The 17,604-nt window shown below is 41.1% G+C and overlaps 1 protein-coding gene across 1 annotated transcript in view; it reads left to right on the top strand.

Moving 5' to 3' along the window:
* The window catches only part of LOC109974736 (thymocyte selection-associated high mobility group box protein TOX-like), a 27,757-nt gene extending 10,302 nt beyond the window's left edge, over positions 1-17,455 (top strand). Inside the window, exons 2-3 of the mRNA XM_020625090.1 lie at positions 4,015-4,080; positions 16,846-17,455. Coding sequence (XP_020480746.1) covers positions 4,015-4,080; positions 16,846-17,058 — 279 coding nt within the window. The 3' untranslated portion in view covers positions 17,059-17,455. The remainder of the gene's footprint in view (positions 1-4,014; positions 4,081-16,845) is intronic.
* The last annotated feature ends 149 nt before the right edge of the window (positions 17,456-17,604 follow it).

Here is a 17,604-nt window from a genome sequence, read left to right as displayed (position 1 = left end):
AAAACATGTATTATTAACACAGCTGCCACCGACATTTCATCGGCGAGGAATAAAGAGAAAATGGTTTGACATGAAGTTAAAAACTAAAAATTGTTAAAAATCTGCAGACAGGCTGTCATTTTGACAGATCAGAACTCTGAGGGTGATCCCCCCTAACTTTTAAAGCCCCTCTAACCTCCTGAAGCTATATCATATATGTTAACTATATATACATATATATGATCCTTAGCCATGAGCCATATGATCCTGGTGATTATATTTATGCTTCAGAAATGAAAAAAGTGGTGTTCACTTTTGCTCCTCCGCCACTACAGATGTGTTTTGCAAACTTGGCACTAGACAGTCTTCCTTTTTATTGTAAAACGTGACTTGTTTGTCCACTTTTCTCTGCTGTAACCATGCTCACTCCTGTCCACTGCTTCAGACATTTTTTCCAAAAGTTTTGAAAGTCTTCTACTTTTAATTGGTAGTTGTCAAACCAACTTCCAGGTGCATTACTGCCACCTACAGAACTGGAGTGTGGAATAGTAACACTCACCCAGTCACTGACCCAGCTGTGTCTGCTCCTGGGCATTTCACACAGCTTTGTGACTAGAGCCAACTAATGGACACTTAAAGGCTTTGCCACCTATTTGCATTAGCATCTGTTGCTCCAAAATCTCTGTATTCTTCAGCATTTATTGACTGTCCACCTTTCAGACACATCCTTGGGAGAATATCAGCAGTCCCTCAGGTAAAAAAAATCATCAAGATATTACCAATTTGTGGGGTCTAATGAAAAAGTAGTGAAAGAGTAGTGTAATGAGTTACTTTTGACAGGGAGTGATAAGTAAAGTAATAATATTAATTTTGAAAGGAGTAATGAGTAACATATTATATTTTTTGAGTAACAAGCTCAAAACTGTCAGAAATATAATCAAGGCAACTATTATTCAGACCAAACTTTAATACTTATGTAGCTGTTAAACCTGTAATCCATAAGATTTCAGTCTAATGGCAAACAAACTACTCTATTCTTATTAAACACAAAGGATGGTCCTGTGTATTCTTGCTCATGGCTCCTCCAGCAGGCTCCTTGCGCCTCAGATCTAATATAAGAGGCTTGTAACATCCTAGGTGAATTGGAATAACTTCTGGGTTGACTGAGGGCATTGGAGCAATCATATATAAGACTTGGGATGTACTTAGAGAGATGCAAATCTCATCCTCTGCTCTCACCATTCTCCTTCCTGTTGTTTTGTTCATATGTGAAACTGGTCCATGTAAAACATAAAACAATTAAAGTAATAATTCTATAATCCAACAAACAGGTTGCGTGTGAGTGCATGGGTTTGTGTTAGGTTGGTCATGACACAGTTTTGACTTTCTGTAGACTCTGTAAACCTACACCTAATTTGCATAATACCTAACAGCTGGTAAATGGATAGGGCGGTTACACCTGTCTATGCACCTGTCCCCCTGTGTGTGTCTGTGTGTTTGTATTGTGTGAGTGTGTAAATGACACAGTACTTTACTTTACTTTACCCACCTGTTCAAACATTCTTGTGAATGTTTGTCAACCAAGACGATGAATATGTACCCAGGATATTGTGAAACTTATTTGAATATCTTTTAGAGAAAAACATGTATTTATTTTGTTTTCCTAGTGTGGGATGTACAGTGTGCCAGTAATAGTTACTGCAGCTGATAACACTGTTTTTAGATACAAACCACAGTACCAGTGCAAGTGTTGAACATTTATTTTACTGCTTTAACAATTAATAGAATCACTGATTTGTCATTAATATTGATAATGAAAAATAATTGTTAAATATTTAGCAGATAAAAATAAACTGCTGGTTACAAATAGATTTACATGTGTCCTCTGTTTTGTTCTCATGTTTGCTTTTTTGACCCTTTGTCAAACAAAAGCAATTTGAAGAGGGCTTGGGTAGACGTCATTGAAACTTTGATCGATTAGCTGCTGCTCAAGGCAGACATTAACTCATGTTAAACCAAAAATGAAGTAATGATGGTTCCAGTAGGCTTCAGGAATATACAGTATGTACTCCTTGAAGGTCATCAGTTGTGAATAATTCTGTCACCTTTTCTGTATTAGATCTGCTGTATGTAAGCATCATAAATAAAAAGAACAATACTAAATTTAAACCTTTAATAAAGTGTAGTTGCAGCCAGAAGAGATGAATATGTTAAGGGAAAAGAAGAAGACAGTGGCTACAAAAATTGTGCAAATCAGTTGTTGAAGTAACTTGTGCCAAGGTTTGTATCATTATTTTTTAATTTAAATCTCTCATTTTACACCCAGCATCACTTAAAGAACATCAGCGTTTACAATAAATGTATGGTCTTGTGGACAATGTGGACGGGGCCCCATAGAAGGAAGTGTAGATGACTAAAGGGAGAGAAATAAGGAAGTCCATGCATATGTACCATATAGGCCAGTGTGAAATTGACTTGGTATTATTTCTGCCATTTAAAATTAGTGTACCAAATGAAGATTATTAAATCTTCATTCACACACAGCACATTCTGACTATGAGTATACTTCATTTTCAAGTGTGAACAACCGGATTCTCAACAGAGAGACTGGGTGCTGGGTGGAGCATGTGCTGTCAGTGTTACTACAAGAATACATGAGAAACAATAGATTCAGTCCTAGAAAAAATGACTGTATGCATCATTATTCGTGGAGTACACAGAAGACCTATCCAAGACGGATAGCACTGTAAGCTGTATATGGTTAATGTATATCAGTGATAGTCTGCCTTAACACTTACCTCCTCTCTCCTCATCTGTCCCCCCCTGAGCTCTGTCTTCCCTCTCTCTCTGTGGAACAAATATGTAATAATTATATAGATTAATATAGGCTAGTTAAATTTTGCATGTTCTCCCCGTGCTTGCATGGGTTCTCTCCGGGTACTCCATCTTCCTCCCACAGTCCAAAGACATGCAGCTTAGGTTGATTGGTGTCTCTCAATTGCCCTTAGGAGTGAGTATGTGTTTTTGTTTGTCTACATGTTAGCCCTGCAATGGACTGGTGACCTGTCCAGAGTGTACCCCGCCTCTTGCCCAATGTTGGCTGGTATTGGCTCCAGCCCCCCGTAACCCCGTTCGGGACTAAGCGGTATAGATAATGGATGGATGGATGGATAGTTAAATTTTCAGTGGCAATTATAATCTACATTTTTTTTATAGTCGTTGCAAAATTAAGTCCAATCTCTAGTACTTCACTCAACAATGTGAACACAGCCGGACTGAAAGCGAGACATGTCACAGCAGCTGTCAGTCATCAGCTCCTGGTGAGCTGGAAGGACAGTGGATGGACAAACGATTTTCACCAGGTCCACCGACAGCAGAAATAGTTCTCATGTAGGTCTTATGTAATCATAACAGATATCAGTAAAAAAAAAACCTTTGCAACAAAAGATAACTGCGGACCTGGTGATTTAAACAGTAGTATGTAGCGATTAGGCTGCACTCAATACACCAGAGAAATGAGACCTGAATACAATGTGAGGGTCCAGGGACGATGCACAGCTCATGATCATGAGCTTGACAGAATTGAGTTCTAGCTGTTCCACAAAAAAGGTAGATAGAGATAGTTAAAGAGAAAGTTTAACCCTTGGCTCCTCTCTCAACTCTGCACAACTGGCCCGTAGAACCAGACCACTAGACAACAGTGGAACCTGACATCTGAGATTTTATAAATACCACAAACCTGTCATGTGACTTACAGATAGAATAAAATAACCTCATCTCAGCCTCCATAACATAAATATAGACAATCAAATGTTTTTAGTAAAGAAAACAAAATAAATACTCACAAGCTTGAACCATTTCTTACTTAGACCACTAGCAGGATTTCCACAATTTGAAGGAAATGACACATAAATAGTGGACCGGCTGCCCATCAATAATCTGTTACCTCCGTCTCTAATTAATGTCTCATTGCTGATTGTTCTGTGTTTGCTGCCTTTGATTATTGACACTGTTGCTCTTATTTTTCCCCTCCAGTTGGATGGGGACACCATGTTCTTGGGAATCACAGAAGCAGGCCTTGAGTTCACCTCCACAAATCAGGTAAGTGTTTGTGTGCAGATATTGCATTGTTCATTTGTGTGCATGTGAGAAAGATATGTAGAGTAGGGTACATCCCAATTCCCTTAACTTTGACTGCTCCTTGATCCTCACTTGACCCAAAGTTGTTCCAGACCACCATCTTGAAGGATACCCCAAAGCTCTTATTCCTGCTCTGAGCAGAATACAAGAGACCATCCTTTGTGGAAGGCTTTTAGGTTCTGATACACCTTTTTATTGGGTAATCACTCGGTGATTGTACTGAATGTGGCACATGAATAATTGATGTTGCACATACTGATGTATTGTTACACGTCAAATGTTACGCACTGGACTACAAATACTGAAAATGCTACATTCAGTAGCATATGAATAGTTACTCTGCACATATGGATGAATTGATTGCACATTATAATATTAAAATCTTACTCAGTGAACAGTAAATAGTCAATATAGCACATGAATAGTGAAACAAGTGACAAGGGTTTCTCTTAGTCCCTGCAAGATCACCTCCAGGTGGGAGATGTGGGGGTGATGACAGTTATAGTTCTGGCAATGAAACTGCACCTTAGTCTAGTTGTGTGTGATTTGAGGCCTGTTTGTCTTTCAGCCTTCCCAGATGGTTGGAGGACAAACAGACTGTGTCCTGGGTGGGTTGGGTCCTTGTTAATGATGCTGGCCCTATTGTGTAATTGGCTAGTGTATACAGTATCGGGCTTGGGAGTTCAGGTCCTAAAACCCTCTGTGCAGCTCCAAGTGGCAACCTCTGAGGCTCAGAAATTCCAATGCAACCTGCAGTTAGCAGTTAACAGAAACCTGCAGTTCCTCGAATAGCCACTTGAGGCTGGCTCCAAAAGCGAGTCAATCCCCATAGACTCCCATATTAAAATGCCCAACCTTACAGAAGAAAGAAACCTTTTTACAGCCTAAAACAAAAACGGTTTTGGTGCCTTTAGCTAATTTCCTCTTCCACGACAACTGCACGGGGGGTGAATATAACTCACCTATTTAAATTATATTGAGGCTAAAAGTTACGCACATTTGAGGGCATGACCGCTTTGAGTGACAGGTGGTAGGATCCTGCCCTGGTGACTAGCTGCTAGCAGTCTAGCGAGCTGCACTCACACTCCACCTCTTTGTCCATTTTTTAATCAGCCAAAATAGGCGGAGCATAGCACTACCAATATGGCAGTGGCCAGACTCAAGCTTCAAAACCGCTCCTTAGAAAACCAATGAGTGATGTCAAGGTGGGTTTATCCATTTTTTATATACAATCATTGCACAGCTTTCACCACACAGATCAGGTCATTGTGATTCTCCTGCGTACAGCTAGCATACCACACTGCTAGGCAGTAGGTAAGGATGCTCTCTGTGGTGCTGCTTGGGAGGTACAAGGGAAGTTTGGCCTTTTTCTGTGTCCTTAAAAAGAATAGCCTTTGATTTGCTTTCTTTATCAAGTGGCAGGTGTTGAGGGACCTTGTGAATTCTTTTGTTATGTGGATGTTATGGCTAGATGTCAGAAATAACAACCGAGGACCCAGTAAATGCAGGACTCAAAGGCTCAAGATAAAAAAAGTATTTTAATCAGTAAGGGTAACAGACAATTATAAGCTGTAGTGTGGATGTTTCAGCCAGTCACGAGCGACTGGACTGCTAGATGAGCAACCCGGGGTAGACGGTGAGTAGAAGCAACCACTAAATTGAGAGCAGAGGAGGAGAGTGAGAAGACTAAGCTGATCAGCAGTGACTCTTTATGGGGGTGATAATGATGAGAACCTGGGTTATGATGAATGAGTGCTTGTTGGGCAGGATACTGAATGGCGATCAGTGCTGTGCAGGAAAGCAGGAGGTGATGAGGTGACCGCTGGCCGGTGCATGGATCTGCTGGCAACGGAAGTCATGGTTCACAGAATGGTTCGGCTGCAGCCCAGCTCTCCGCTGGTGGGGGGGCTGCGCCTCAGTAGCCGAGTCACTGCGGAGGTTCGTACAGCTCAACAGGATCCTCCTAGTAGGTAAGAGGAAGAACAAACAAAACACCAGAGACCCAGAAGAATGCTGTAGGTAACTGGGTCAGGTTCTGGAGGAGCCTTGTCCAATAACGGGGCAGTCTGTGAGCGTAATCTTCTTTCAGGCTCAAAGATACAGTAACTCAAATCTACCAGGAAGAAACTCGAACTGGCGAGGAGACAGCAGCATACACACAGGCTCAGAGGGAGCTAAAAACAACCAGTGAAAACTCAAACTGGTGAGAAGACAGCAGGATTCAATAAAACAGAGACTAGATTCAATTCCCCAGAAACAATAGTTCATACAAAAAAAAAAAATGCCCAAAGGGAGTTCCTTTGCAGAACGCAAATATTGCAGTTCACAGTTCAGTTAACAGTTCAGTTCCTAGATCAGTTCACAGTTCATAAAAATGCACGAAACAATAATGGGATCGCCGAGGCAGAAAAAAAAAAGCAGGTTAGTCAGATGAGAATCTTATGGGATACTTGCAGGACGACGAGAGACCATCTGGTGACGAGAACACACCAATGCTCTCCTTAAGTAATGCTCCGTTGATTGGGAGCAGGTGTGCCCCGCCACCGGGAGTGCACTCCAGCACCTGCTTGGGCAGAGTTGTTGATGGTCCCAGTGCTGGCGGACAAGGCACTGGGAGTGCACAATCCACAGCCATAACAGTGGACTCCAGGAGCCTGATGTCACTGAGCCCCTCTGGTTCCTCCTTGTGTATGAGAGGAGAATGAATGACCTTTTTGGGTTTTCTGATGTCCACAATGATTTCCTTGGTTGTAACAATAAACAGGATCAGTTTATTTTCTGTGCACAACTTGACCAGATGTTGCACCTCCTCTATGTATGCCATTTTTCTGTGATATGAGTCCCACTATGGTGGTGTGCTCAGTGAACCTTACAGTGGTATTAGAGAGGTGAATTAGGGTGCAGTTGTGTGTGAAGAGAGTGAAAAGGGCTGGACTAAGCACACAGCCTTGAGGTGTTCCTGTATCTGAGATGATGATGGAGGAATAGTGGTTGCCTATTCTGACATTTTGTGGTCTGTTTGCTAAAAGGTTCTTGATCCATGGGCAGAGAGAACAGCTGGGAATGCCATTCAAACCTTAGGAAAGCTCTGGTGAAGAACCCTTCTTGAGTTATTGTCATGTAGCTTCACTGTGCTCTACAAAATATTAGTGGAACGGAAAAAACATGTTGCCATTATACCCATGTTCAGAGTAGTTGACACTTTAATGCATTAATAATATTATTTTACATCACATATTTGTTGATGCTTAAGTTAAGATCATGTCCCACTGGCTCTTTGAGGTCACCTTTAGCTGTTTCAGTCTTCACAGTTATTTCCAGTTGCATCAAATCAACTTTTCCTCTCATCCTATTCCACAAATCAATATCACTTACTACACTCAACCTGAGGTACATAAGCAGCATTACAATGATTTTCTATGTCTATGCTTTCTTTTTTCTTACACAAATAGAGAACAGCTTTAGTGCTATGTAGTTTGTTTGATTAGGGTATTTGCATAGATTAATTCATTCAGTAAATTAATAAAACATGTGAAGCTTTTAAAATTTCTGTAATTGAGAGCTGAATTATATAAGTCTTAGTCTTAAGATTGAATCTAGTGTCTTGTGTCACTTAACTCTTATGGCTTTTATATAGTAATGAACATTCAGTCCTAAAACTTGATGTGTTGGAAGCAGGAAAAATGGGCAAGTGTAAGGATCTGAGTGACTTTGACAAAGGCCAAACTGTGATGGTGAGATGACTGGGTCGGATCATCTCCCACGCTGCAGGTCTTGGTGGGTGTTCTTGGTCTGCAGTGGTTAGTACCTACCAACAGTGTCTAAGGAAGGACCAATGGTGAACTGGTGACAAGGTCATGGACGCCCACAGCTCACTGATGATGAGGTTGATCGACTGTAGATTAAACTTTTAACTTCCATTTGTACTTTTCAAAAGAATAAAATTTATTTGAATCTTTGTTAAAATGGTTGAAAATGAGAAATACTGTACATTGGTCTCTATGAAGAGAAAAAGTCAGGGTCTGTAGTGGTGATATCACACCTCGAGTGGTGAGGCTGTTGAATTTGTCTAAAAATCCTCACCACAGTTTTCACTCGTTTTACATAAGTTTTTCACTGAATTGTAGATACATCTGTACTCTTCTTAACAGTAGAACTGTGGAAGCAAATGGATTCACAGAAGATGCACAGTGAGCTGCCGAGTGACACTGTTAGGGTTGCTTTAGTTTTTTGCCATCTCGTGCTTTTGTTTTGGTCCATTTCATCTCACCTCACCTGTTCTTGCTTCAACCCAGTTGCATTCACCACTCATTAGTTTCACCTGTCCCTTGTTATCACTCATTCACAGTCATGTGGTTATATATACTCCTCCCTTCTCTCAGTCTGATACTGGTATATTACTCTACGCAACGCTTTGTTCCTGTCATGTTCGATGATGCTACTCTTCATCCCTGCTACTTTCATATTGCTGTGTTCTCACCACTATTTACCTGATCCTGCTGCCACTTATGAACTAAGGAAGCTGGTCCTGAACTCTTGGCTCTGCAACTCTGTTTGCCGTCTTATTGGCAGTGTGCCTGCATTCTGTTCCATGAGTATGGCTAATCCTGGACAGGATTCTGTACAGGCAGGCCAGGAACACACTGACAAGGGAGATCGGAGCAGCAAAGAAGAGCTACCGGTACTTTGAAAAGCTGAAAGCCCAGGTTTCAGCCAACGACCCCTCATCTGTGTGGAGAAGCCTGAAAACTATCACTGGCTATAGAAAACCCTCCCCCCCTGCTGTGGAGGACTGTCAACTAGCGCAGTGGTCCCCAACCCCCGGGCCGCGGACCGGTACCGGTCCGTGGATCAATTGGTACCGGGCCACACAAGAAATCCTTAATTATTTCCGTGTTATTTATTATCTGAGTCTGAACGATCTTTTATTTTGAAAAATGACCGTATTCTCTCGGTTACATCTCGGTCACTTGAGCGCCAAAACTGGCTTACTTGTGGACATATTCAGCCTGCTCAATGAACTCAATCTGTCACTTCAGGGGAAAATGACAACTGTCTTCAAGTTGGCAGATAAAGTAGCTGCATTTAAAGCCAAACTGGATTTGTGGGGACGACGCGTCAACAGAGGCATTTTGGACATGTTTCAAACATTAGCGGGGATTTGGGGTGACACTGAGCCTGAGTCTTCATTCTCCCAGCTGGTGCACGATCACCTGTCTTTGCTTATAAAAGAGTTCGAGCGCTACTTCCCAACCACAAAGGACCCACGAACTGCCAAGGAATGGATCCGCAACCCATTTGTCAACAAACCAGGTGAATCCAGCAGGTCTGTGCAAGAAGAAGATCAACTGCTGGAGATCGCAAATGACGGCGGCCTTAAAAGTATGTTCGAGACAACAACTCTGTCGGTGTTCAGGATTAAAGTCATGACAGAATACCCTGAGATCGCCACCACAGCACTGAAAACCCTGTTGCCATTTCCGACATCCTATCTGTGTGAAGCGGGTTTTTCTGCAGTGACAGCAACCAAAACAAAACAACGGAGTAGACTGAACATAAGCAACACACTTCGGGTGTCATTGTCTCCTATTACCCCCAGATGGGACCGTCTCGTTGCAGAGAAACAAGTTCAGGGCTCCCATTGATTTAGCGTTATGGGGAGTTAAAAATTTCAACACAGTGGATTCACGTTTATTATTATATTAACAATATAAACAATCTACGTACGCCCCCCGCCCCCCATCACAGCCCTTAGATTCTTCTGGTACCTGCCCCAACCTCGTTCTACTCAATCAACTCTTGCTTTACATTTAATAAACTCTGTCCTTGTTCAGCTCCTCGGTAGTCTGCTGTTTTGGGTTCTACCTCTCACGCACACCAACCTAACAGATACGAGTGCAAAGCAACTGCTGCACTGACTCCTCTGTAAACAATGTTAGGCAGGTGGTCATAGTGTTTTGCCTGATTGGTGTATGTTATCACTAAGATTGTTTTTGGGAAATGCACATCAGTTCATTTACCAAATATTCACCTCATTAACTGTTTTTGTGATTCAGGTTTTGGGAATTATATGCAGCATGTGTTGAATAATTGAATGCCCTAACATCAGTTAGCATAGTATTTTAATTAGAGCTGACATGATTAGTCAACTATTCTACATGTGTAGTGAGAGTGATCATGGAAGATGGATGGGAAATGTCCTCTTTTTGTGTTCATTGCATAACTTGAGATCTAGGTTTAAGGGTAGTTGGCAGTGTACTGTATGTACATCTGTCCTGTTAAATCACTTAATGTCATGTATGTGTGTATGTGTGTGATGTCCCTGTACTAAATGTAGATTACTTAAACAGCACTAAGTTAGCAAATGGTGGTTGTGGCTATATATATAGAACTCCATTCTGTATGTGGTTTCCAGAGGCCTAGTGAAGCCCCAAAGGACTATGTGTGTGTGTGTGTGTGTGTGTGTAGTACAGAATCACCTCAACACCAAGCAAAGCTCATATTAATAATAAGAAACACCACTAAAGATACATTATTCATAGACAACAATATAGAGAATATTGTGTGGTATAGGAATCTATGATTTGATGTTTTATTCATAGTGTGCCATAAGAAGATGGGAAGTTGTGTGGAATAAGAATGTTATTGGAGTCAGTTTGCATTTGAGCAAAGCAATGAACTTTTTGCTCTTTAAGCTGTGCAAACACTATGATTTTGTTAAGTCAAATTATATACAGTGGCAAGAAAAAGTATGTGAACCTTTTTGGAATTTCATGGTTTTCTGCATTAATTGTGATGTGATCTTCATCTAAATCAAGAGTACTGACGAATATAATGTGCCTAAAATAACAACACAAAAAAAATCTGATCTTTCATGTCTTTATTGAGAACAACCATAAAAACCTCATAGTGCTAGTGGAAAAAGTATATGAACCCTTGAGCTAATGACCTCAAAACTTAATTGGATTCAGGTGTTAGTATACCTGGAGTCTTGTTAAGAAAATGAGTTTGGAGGTGTGGACTAGAGCTGCTTTGACTGATGAAAACCACTTAAACCTTTTGAGTTTGCTCCACACAAGAAGAATATGCTTATGTGAGCCATGCCTCACCAAAAAGAGTTTTCAGAGGATCTATGATCAAGAATAGTTGATTTACATAAAGCTGGAAAGGTTTATAAAGTGATTTCAAAGATGAAAAATTCACCAGTCTACAGTTAGGCAAAGAATCTACAAATGGAGACACTTTGTGTGGCTAATCTACCAAGAAGTGGGCATCCAGTCAAAATGACCCCAAGAGCACAACGAAGACTCATCAATGAGGTAAAGAAACAACCTCGAGTGACAGCCAAAGATTTGAAGACATCATTGGAACTGGATAACATCTATGTTCATGAGTCTACAGTACATAAAACATTGAACACGCAGATTGTCTATGGCAGGACACTAGGAAGGAAGCTGCTGCTTACTATAAAGAACATTGCTGCACACCTGAAGTTTGTGAAAGAGCACATTGACACAGCTGTATTGGCAAAATGTTTTGTGGACTGATGAAACTAAGATTGAACTATTTGAAAAGAACACGCAGCACTACATATGGCATAAATAGGGCCCTGCATATCATCATGAAAACATCCCAACCGTAAAGTATGGTGGAGGAAACATCATGATTTGGGCCTGCTTTGCTGCATCAGGGCCTGGCCAGCTTGCAAGATGAATTCCCAAGTGTATCAAAAAAGTCTTCAGGATAATGTGAGAATGTCTGTACATCAGCTGAAACTCTGTAGAAGTTGGGTGATGCAACAGGACAATGACCCAAAAAACCGGAGCAAGTCCACAACAGAATGGCTTCAGAAAACCAGTTATTAATTCCAGGGGTTCACTTACTTTTTTCATTACCATTTTGAATGTTGAATTTTTTATGTGGTGTTCTTTTGGAAAGATCAGAATTTGTATGTGTTTTGTAGGCACATTGTATTTGTCAATACTTGACTTAGATGAAGATCAGATCACATTTTATGACAAATTAATGCAGAAAACTACGAAATTCCAAAAGGTTCACATACTTTTTCTTGCCACTGTTTATTAAAAATCTTTGACATAAATGGAACCTCTTAAACAAAAATAAGGCTTTTTGCTGACTTTATTTGCAACTGCCTAGTAACAATTATGGGTTGGATAACTTCCTTTTTTTTCATTTTTTAGTCCAAATTTCTATTATGAAAGTTGAGTTGACATCAACTATTTGCGGATAATGTCATTAAAAAGAAACACAAATGATAAGGCTTGAGGTCGCAGCACCAAATCAGCTCTTCCACTGTCTCTCACTATGACATCGTTGTGGCTAGTTTGTTTATGCACAGTAGGACCTGATGCATTCCTTTCAATCTAATTTATTGAATGTGTGTCATCTGTGTCTGAGTTATTGTTTTATTTTTGCACAAAACCTATTTTATTTTAGTTATTTATCGTGATTTTATTCTGCTTACGTAAAATACTTTGGTCAACTGGATGTTTCTTTTAAAGTGCTATATAAATAAATTTGATTTGATTAGTGATCTAGTCACTACATGGCTGCTGACCCTGAATGTAAATATGAAACACTGAAAAACATTGGAACACCTGATTGGTTGGAACTCCTGATTGATTTTACCCATTTGACCATGTCCTCAAAATGCTGACAAAGAAGACAAAGCCATATTACACTGTACAATCCTACAGTGAGTTGAAAGCAAGAAGAAACTAAGCCCCTTTTTCAGCCTTGCAGTTGCAATGACAAGTACAAAGCAGTAGGTCTGGATACACAAACTGTGTAGGTGTCTCCAAGCTAAGCTACTTCTAGTTGTTTCATTTGTTGTATGTGCAGCAGTTCAGAGTGCTTAGCCACACATCGCTGGTCTCATTGTTTGGAAACTGCTGTAGCAATCACATAGTGGATTTTCCCCACGTGAATGTAACGAGCCATAAACTGGAGTTTCCCATACCCTTAACACAGCAGAACCTGGATGGATGATGTGGTTGGTTCCGCTTAGCATTTTTCACATGTCTGTCGCTGTTTACACAAGGCTAAGCTGCTCACACATGCATACAGAGCAGAGGATGATGAATCAGTGACCACAATGTTAATCATGAGTGCACCATGATCTGCCAGTAATGGAGACTGCAGTTTATCAAACAGCTGATGAACAGAGCACAAACTTGCATGAACTGTGATCTTTTTGCCTAGTCGGCTTGCTGAAGTTTTCATTTTACCTCTAAACTGGCATGAGTGTATGTTTACTGTTAATACTTGAGACATGCTGATGCTGATGTTTATCACAGACAAGACAATCACAAGCACCATACGAGCACCCGCTCACTCCTCCGTTGAATACCTGGAACTTGATTTAGTTCTACAGAAAGGTGACAGATTTAAGGAAAAATTCTGAATAAATGAGTGGTCTCCTCCAGGATGACAGTGCCCCCAGCCACAAGACACAAGAGGTCACTGAATGGCTTGATGCAGTGTTCCTCCATACACTGACTTATTTGTGGTGCGCTGCCACAATATCAGTATTGACCACCACATACTGATTTTAAATATGTAGGTTAAATCTTATTTCAGTATAGTACCGTGCATAGTGCATGTATTTGCTGAGTCCCTCAATGCCTCGCTTTCTCTCTCACACACAAAAACATGACAACCACAACGACAGACTGTCTGTGACCAGCGCTTCCTCTCCATGTTAGTTTTTTAATCAATTGCTGTCAATTGTGGAGATCCAACTATTTTAAGCTAGTAAGGCTGGCTAGGCTAACGTTTGAATACAACTGTTGCTGAGTTCAGCACGTTGTACATGGCATGGATGTATATGGGCTGCTCTAGAAGTAGATAAAGTTAATGCTAGTTCATAAACTCTGACGCTGAACATTTGCCCACCTCAGTCCAGGGTAATATCGAATAAGACGTGAGAAACCTGATCAGTCCGACCAGTGTGATTAGCGATCCCGCTGATCCATTTTGAATATTTATTAGTTTCAACCAGTGCTGCTGAGGCAGCAAGGGAGGGTAAGGAAGAGAGAGCTGAAGAGGAGGAGGGTAGCAGCCAACACACTGCTGCTGAGAGACAGGATAAGGATAATCACCTTTATTGGCCAAGTATGCTACACAAGGAATTTGTTTCCGGTACAGAACTGATGGCAGCCATCTGGGGCGCCACCTCAACCAATGGCTTTAACCATTGGGGGCAACGGGGTGGGTTCAGTGTCTTGCCCAAGGACACTTCAACACGTGGACTGCTGGCACTGAGATTCAAACCTTCAACCTTCTGGTTGGGAGATGACTGCTCTACCCACCACACCACTGTTGCCTCCCCAAAGTCAGATGAACAGCACAGAAGTAGCCTATACTGTTTGATGAGTATGAAAATGACTTGAATCATAGGGTATGGCCTTCACAGTCACCAGATCTCAACCCAGTTAAACATCTAGTGTATGGGAGATTGTGGAACAACATGTTAGTGTCTCCATGTGGAGACACAAAACCTGAGACTTTCTTTTAATTTGTCACCTGTATGTTTATATTACACAGGATGTCTGTTGTAGCAGGACAGAGCAGATACAGGAAGGTAGGAGTGAGACAAGAAGAAAAATGAATGAGAGGAATTTTATATTGAAAGGATCCCCCTTCAGTCACACACACACATTTTGTGTTGGTTCTTCCTTTAATTTCCCCTCTGGCTGTACCACCTGAGAGGTGCTGAAATGTAACTCCTCGAACGTGTCTAGAAAAGGGGTTTTTCCATTATAGAAACCCACCAAAACATGTTGCGCTGAGGAACACTCATCATGGGTTCTGTGTTTGTTTCCACTACAGTGCGCCCGCTTTGGAGGTGCGTTTTGGGAGCTAAATTTCAGCACTCCTCAGGAGGTAGTACTAAAATCAAGCACCAGGAATGCGAAGAGGAAGGGGGTGTCTGCACATAGAGCTGTCACCGGGTATCAGTTAAATGTCTGCATCTTCACATCTCAGTCACTAGCATTACAGCTGGCTGAGTGTGAGAGAGGAGCAGCCCCTCACTCCTCTAAACAGAGACAGAGAGAAAATACAGTGGAAAAACAAAGCAGGACGGTCTGCGTCAACCCTGGAGACCGTACTTGGTGATAGTTAAGGGAAGTACCGGGTCTACTGCTCGTTAGGTTCCATTAGTGGAAATGCAGCAAAAGTGAGCAGCAGACAGTGGAAACAAAGCAAAACCAAGGGGTACAAGTTCAGTTATGGGTCAGTAAATTTCTGTAGTGGAAAAGATGCATGATGACAACCACTCACCAGAGGAACTTCTTCAAGTTATTATGTTGTCATGGTGCACAGGACCACAATGTGAACACACAGTACCATGAATCTGCAAACTGAGGCACGTGATATGGGTTTTTAATAGGCCTCCACACTGGTGACTGCTGTGGCCAGAGGCATTGTGTTTTTAGGTTGTCTGTCCGTTCATCCAGCCTATTTTCATGAACGCAATATCTCGAACATTATGAGGGAACTTTTTCAAATTTGTCACAAGTGTCCACTTGGAGTCAAGGGTGAACTGGTCAGAGGTTACAATGACCTCACATCTTTTCCATTCTCGTGAATTTGACTGATTGGCGCAGGTATACAACCACAAAGTGATAATTCTAGTTTACTTTACAATGTTGATAAAAATAATGAATAAAAAACGTTGTTGAAGCTGTTCATTGTGTATGACTGCATCCATATTTTACTCTATCCCATGTCATAAATAATTGCATGCACCATAGTATGCTGCATGCATCATAAACACCAAAGCTATTCAATATTACTCTCTCTTCAAGTTCCAATAAAATGGTCCCAGTCAGTCATACCCTTGTACCTATTTTTCCTTTTCACATGTATGTGTGCCCTGCGAAGAGTGGTATCAATCTTCTTATCAAACTCTTGACAAGAAACTGAATGAGTGCATTTCCACAACTGTCTATGTCTAAATTATTCCTTTAATCACTATGACATCTGCCCATCTTTACTGAGCTGCTCAGTGGATTTGATGGTACTGGGAGGCTTCCAGTTGTGACTAAATGGATAAATACCCAACATGGTGGTTTAGAAAAGAAAAAAAAATGGTGATTATCCTGTGACAATGGATACAAGTTCATAATCCAAGGAAACAGAAGCCACTGAAGCTAACTGCCACTGCCTCAGTGTTACAATATGATGTTTACTCCTGTTGATGCTTTGTTACTTGCCAAGACAAGGCAGCTATGGGTGACTAGGGTTGACTAGCATGCTGCCACTGGTAGCAGCATACTGACCAGCTTGACACGGACTTGACAGAGTGTCATTCAGATGACCCTGCACTTTTACACTCAAGACATTTATTTTGATATCATGTTCCTTTATTTTCTAAGATAAGTCATCAGACACATTTCATACAGGGAGGTGAAAGTAATGGAGCCAAATATACATTGAAAGTGGCTGGACATCTGAACAGGCATGGCACTCAGATGAAGCTACTTAGGTTAGGATGAGAGAATGGTCGCTGTGGATTAATAAATGTCAAATGTGTGTGTGTGTGTGTGTGTGTGAGCAAGGGCTGGGGAGAATGTTTCTCTCTCACCCTCCCTGTTGCTTTTGTCTTTGCTCTTCTTCCTGACCTTTTTATTTGACCTTTGACCTTTTCCTGACTTCTGAGCCCATTTGAATTTCTGTTGGTTTTTGTGCTTCATCCCTCAGTTTCGTGTTCCACAGCCCTCTCTACATCTCAGCAAGATGATTCCACCAAACCCACCTTTGCAGCAGTGGAAGAGGGACACGCACATGACCGACACACATCGTCTCCCTGTGGTGAATGTACACAAACACACACACACACAACCTTGCAAGTGTAACACTGCAGCTCTTCAAGATGTTTTTAAAAGAGTGACACATACTGATGTCCACAAATAATTGTAGCACATTCCAATGTGGCGAATTCACTAGTTTTAGACCAGATTGGACAATATTGGTGAAGTAATAGCAGCAGCAGACAGATGTAGATCTACTTGTGTTCACCATCTACAGGCAAGGCCTTTGTGATTTTGCCTTTATGATTTCTTGCCAGTGGCCAGTTTGGCAGGTGTGGAACACATTAAAACACAAAGCAAAACATTTTTTGGTGGTGTTTTCTCTCCATTGTCTGTCTCAGCTTCAAACACACCCACAAACACAGGCATTATTCTTAGATTGTGGAAAATAGAGTGGAAATAGAATGAGAGATATCAGGCATGCATCAGATACCTACTGTACATGGACAAAATTGTTGGTACCCTTCCGTTAAAGAAAGAGAAACTCACAATGGTCACTGAAATAACGTGAAAATTTACTGAAAATTAACTAATGAAAATCAGACATTGCTTTTGAATTGTGGCTCAACAGAAGCATTTTAAAAGACAAACTAATGAAACTGGCCTGGACAAAAAATGATGGTACCCTTAACTTAATGTCATGTATGTG

Source organism: Monopterus albus, unplaced genomic scaffold (assembly GCF_001952655.1).
Source record: "Monopterus albus unplaced genomic scaffold, M_albus_1.0 scaffold345.1, whole genome shotgun sequence".
Taxonomy (NCBI): Eukaryota; Metazoa; Chordata; class Actinopteri; order Synbranchiformes; family Synbranchidae; genus Monopterus; species Monopterus albus.
This window is presented reverse-complemented; position numbering and strand designations above follow the sequence as displayed.